The sequence below is a fragment of the Berghia stephanieae genome, chromosome 6 (genome assembly GCF_034508935.2).
Source record: "Berghia stephanieae isolate SIO BIC M18660-M18661 chromosome 6, UCSD_Bste_1.3, whole genome shotgun sequence".
Taxonomy (NCBI): domain Eukaryota; kingdom Metazoa; phylum Mollusca; class Gastropoda; order Nudibranchia; family Aeolidiidae; genus Berghia; species Berghia stephanieae.
The window spans coordinates 28,298,391-28,302,957 of NC_088365.1; the positions used below are offsets into that span (position 1 = coordinate 28,298,391).

General features: G+C 33.9%; 1 protein-coding gene across 6 annotated transcripts in view; it reads left to right on the forward strand.

The window, feature by feature from the left end:
* LOC144974788 (uncharacterized) overlaps positions 1-587 on the forward strand; it is a 109,940-nt gene extending 109,353 nt beyond the window's left edge. For all 6 annotated transcript variants that reach the window (XM_078918045.1, XM_078918047.1, XM_078918049.1 and 3 more), the window contains one exon: positions 397-587. In XM_078918045.1, coding sequence (XP_078774171.1) covers positions 397-450 — 54 coding nt within the window. In that variant the 3' untranslated portion in view covers positions 451-587. The remainder of the gene's footprint in view (positions 1-396) is intronic.
* The last annotated feature ends 3,980 nt before the right edge of the window (positions 588-4,567 follow it).

The following is a 4,567-nucleotide window of genomic DNA, read 5'->3' on the forward strand; positions in this document are numbered from 1 at the left end:
TTGTCTACGTATTATTTATGATGTGTAAACATTTGAGTGTGTTCCTTCTTGGGGACCTGTGCTTGTGTCTGGATGAGACTTGTAGGTGATCTCAAACTAAGTACTTTGATAGTGTGCTCTTGGAATCTACATCTGCTTCCTATTTGAACCAGTTCCCCTTTGTCTTACCTTTTCTTGTGTGCTTTAATTGTAATCTCTATAACTTTTTTTTCTTCCTTTTAACTGGCGCTAATATGACCTTAATGTGTTGCAAGCGCCGTAAAACACTTAAAAACAAAAACAAACAGACAAGTTGAATTCGCCCATACCACTAGAGACAATAGGACCCATTTAATACGACTTAATATTTCCTATATTAATGTTGTTGTTTTTTTAACTCTTTGTTTTTATTTCCAGAACTTGATGCAGAGGCGCAAAGAGTTGGAGAATTACATGGCACCAGAGACCTAATAATGATACACTACATCCCCCAAACGACAGGATGGATGGATGGATGGATGGATGGATGGATGGATGGATGGATGGATGGATGGATGGATGGATGGATGGATGGATGGATGGAAAAGGGTTGTTGAGAAAAAAAAAGAGGAGGAGGAGGAACTTGTTTGTTTATTTATTTTATTAATTTGGTTATTTATAAATTTATTTATTTGTTTATTTATTTATTTGCTGTTTATTTATTTTATTTATTTATTTATTACTTAGAGAAAGGGACTGGCTTGTTCACAATAAATAACGTTTTGGATTTAAGAAGGATCATAGAAAACATACGAGTTATGTGTCTTATCCTCAATGTTGATATTGTGTGTGTTTGTTGTTGTTTCTGTTTGGGAAGGAATGTATGCATTGGTATGTTTGTGTTGGTGGGGGGAGGAGGTGAGGAATGTAGATGTGGGTGTGTGGTGGTGGGGGGGAGGGGAGGGAGGAGAAGAGAGAGGGAGAGAAAAAGAGAGAGAGAGATAGGAGAAAGAATTATTGTTGTTTTTCTTTGCTGTTTTTCTTCTTTTTTTGTTTTGTTTGTTTGTTTGTTTTGCCTCCATTCCTGTCGATGTGGGTTATTATAATATAAATTTGTGAATATCATCTTATGTTATATACAGAGCACTTGCTTTAAAATTGTTTCCTTCTCTAAGAAGTAATCAAAGAGATAATCTTAGTGCCTAAATAAAAGGGTTAATACTTAACGGTCTTAATAATAATATACGTCCACTTATTCACAAATCTGTTTTCTCAAAAAATTGTTTTATTGGGAACTATTTTTTTAAAAATCGTTGTTGAACAATTGCTACTTATATAATATTGATAAACCCAGCACGTGTACAGTTTTTTTCCCGATTACCCGACTTGACAATACATATCAAGGAGGTATGTTGTCGTCTTAAGGAAAAAGATCTTATGTTTACTTGTAATAAGAGGTCACATACGGTCTTTTTCCTTTAGACGGCAGTATGGACATCCTTACTATTGTTGTTCTTAGCACTTTAGCTTTAATTTATGCTCATTGTATTGCAATTCCTTTTATTAGATGATGATGATGATTATGTATGCTTTTTTTTTCTTTATATTTTTTCTGTAAGAACTATCACCATGAACCGTTAGTTATAACAGCACGTATTACCGCCGCCTTCAGCTTAAAAATTAACCAAATATAATAAATAAGCAAGCAAAATAATACAAAACAAAAGAAAACAACAGCAAAATAATTTAAGAAAATGAAAAGGTGTAAATTTTATTCAATAAAAAAAAAAGTAGTCCATCAGAGCCTTTAGGCCCATGGAGCCGGAGTTTATCCCAGTTTCTATAGCTTGAAACCGACAATAGCAATTGATTGCTACCCTTTGGATAGGACGCACCCGGGATCGCTCTCGGTATCTTTGATTGTGAATGTGAATCGAGTACTCTACCAACTGAGCTACCACCCCTCCCCCCCCCCCCCCCCCCCCCCCCCCATTTAATTCAATAACCATGTCATAAAATGGTATACGATGTCAAATTGGTAAATGTTAAAAAGATGTTGGATTACTATTTATTAATCTGTTGTTTTCAATAGTTTAGCACTGGTTTGCCAGTTTGTAACTAAGAGTATAAATTTGAAATTTACTTTCTTAAAAGTTACTTAATATACGATCTGAATCAAATTGTTGTGAATCGATATTATGTATATAATGGATATATTATATTATTGTTGTTGATTATATTATATCGATATGAATAGCATACAAGCCTATGATAGCCATTTAAACATGCAGTCATCGTAATAGTAGACTTATGGGGGAGAAGTGCTGCGGGTTGGTTGTTGTTTATTGTTTTGTTTTGTTTTGTTTTGTTTTGTTTTTGGGAGCGAGGTTGAACTGGTTTAGGTTTAGTTATAACACTTTTTTTACCCCCTATCTATACACTTTTTATAAAAACAAAATGATGGCGCCGTCACGACAGTGTCAGTGTCATATTTTGAATAAAATGAACCACATTTTTGTAAATAAATATATTGCCCGGAAAATTTTGGGTTCTGAAAACGCTGGTAGATGGTGCGGCTGTGTGGTATGACACTCGCTTTCGGATCGGAAGATCCTGGGTTCGAGCCTCGCTCGGCGCATAGTGGAGTCCTTGGCAAAGGCTCTTTACTCACATTCTCTCACCGTACTCAGGTGTAAAATGAGTACCTGGCCAATAACAGCGTTGTCTCTGTCGGAAAGGTTGTAATATTAATATCGCCTAACAGGCGTCATGTCACGTTCTTCATGTTTTGTTGTTTGTATTTGTTTTTTTGTTTGTTTTTTTTTTTTTTTTTTTTGGGGGGGGGGGGGGGGATTCTCTATCATCTCTCTTTTTTCGTTTGTTTGTTCGTTTTGGACGTGGTTGTGGTAAAAATAAACATTGAAGTCTTATAACATTTAAAATGCTTCCACAACTGTTCACTGTTATGTGTGAAAAACTTCCTTAGGATACCTGCAGCTGAATATAGGCCTGGTACTGATCCACACGTGAGTCAAGTGTGGTAAATTGTTTGAAGTGCCTTACCTTACCCGAGGACACAAACCAGGGTCAGAGATTTGCCATCAATTTCACCCATCCGGTCGTTGACAACGTTCAATATAGCTTGATTTTGTTACACGACGTGTGCCTTACACTTTGTGTTGAATTCTATTTTTAGCCGTGAAGTTTTTGTTTTAGTATAACAAGAAGAGTTCTACTTCCGTTTCCGCTTCATCGTTCATCGATTGAGACAGAAGTTACCGAGTTACGATTTTTTAATGATTGAAAAGTGTTAGGCTTTGTAATTTCGTTTAAAATCAACGGTTTTCAATTTTTTTTTAATAGTCTTGATAATTTTATTAAATAATGTGTCAAATATCATCGAAAAGGCGATTCTTTCTCTCTCTCTCTCTCTCTCTCTCTCTCTCTCTCTCTCTCTCTCTCTCTCTCTCTCTCTCTCTCTCTCTTTCTCTCTCTCTCTTTCTCTCTCTCTCTCTCTCTCTCTCTCTCTCTCTCTCTCTCTCTCTCTCTCTCTCTCTCTCTCTCTCTCTCTCTCTCTCTCTCTTTCTTTCTTTCTTTCTGTGTGTGTGTTATTCTCCTAATCGTAGGTATGTTACTACATTTGTTTCTCCGCATGTAATAAACCATTCAGTTGCTGTACTCTGAAAAAAAAACATATTTAATAAAATTGGCCAGATAACTCATCCTTCAAATATCGATCGATTTAAATGACCTTCATCTTCGCAAAAACTCTCAAACCTGGGACCTTAATGAAGACCACGCGAGGTACTAAGTTTGTGAGTTTTTTGCCGAGATGAGGGTCATTTAAATCGATGGATATTTGAAGGACGAGTTTTCTGGCCAAACTTTTAAATACGTGTTTTTCCAGAGTACGACAGTTGACTGGTTAGCCTTGTTCTCGTTATTACACAGAGTTGGTAACCTACTTACCTACTCTGTGGCTTAATTTGCATTTCAACGTAATTCCAGTCTCCACAGTGACAAAATTATCAATGTTTGTATAATATTAGTATAAGTAGCTGTGACTATTTATGTTTGTATAATATTAATATGAGTAGCTGTGACTATTTATGCAGCGATTAACTGGATTAAGTTGTCATTATTTATGATTTTAGCATTGTCGTCGTCGTCATCATCATCAACATCATCATCATTATGATTACTATTATCATTGTTATTATTTTCATCATCATCATCATCATCATCATCTTATGATTATAATTATCATTACTATTATCGTTGTATTTATTACTGTTATCATTATTATCATCATCATAATTATGATTATAATTATCATTACTATTATCGTTGTATTTATTACTGTTATCATTATTATCATCATCATAATTATGATTATAATTATCATTACTATTATCATTGTATTTATTACTGTTATCATCATCATCATCATCATCATCATCATCATCATATATATTATTAATTATTATTATTATAATTATCATTACTATTATTATTGTATTATTATTATTATTATTATATTATTATTATTATTATTATTATTATTATTATTATTATTATTATTATTATTAGTATATTATATTAGTATTAT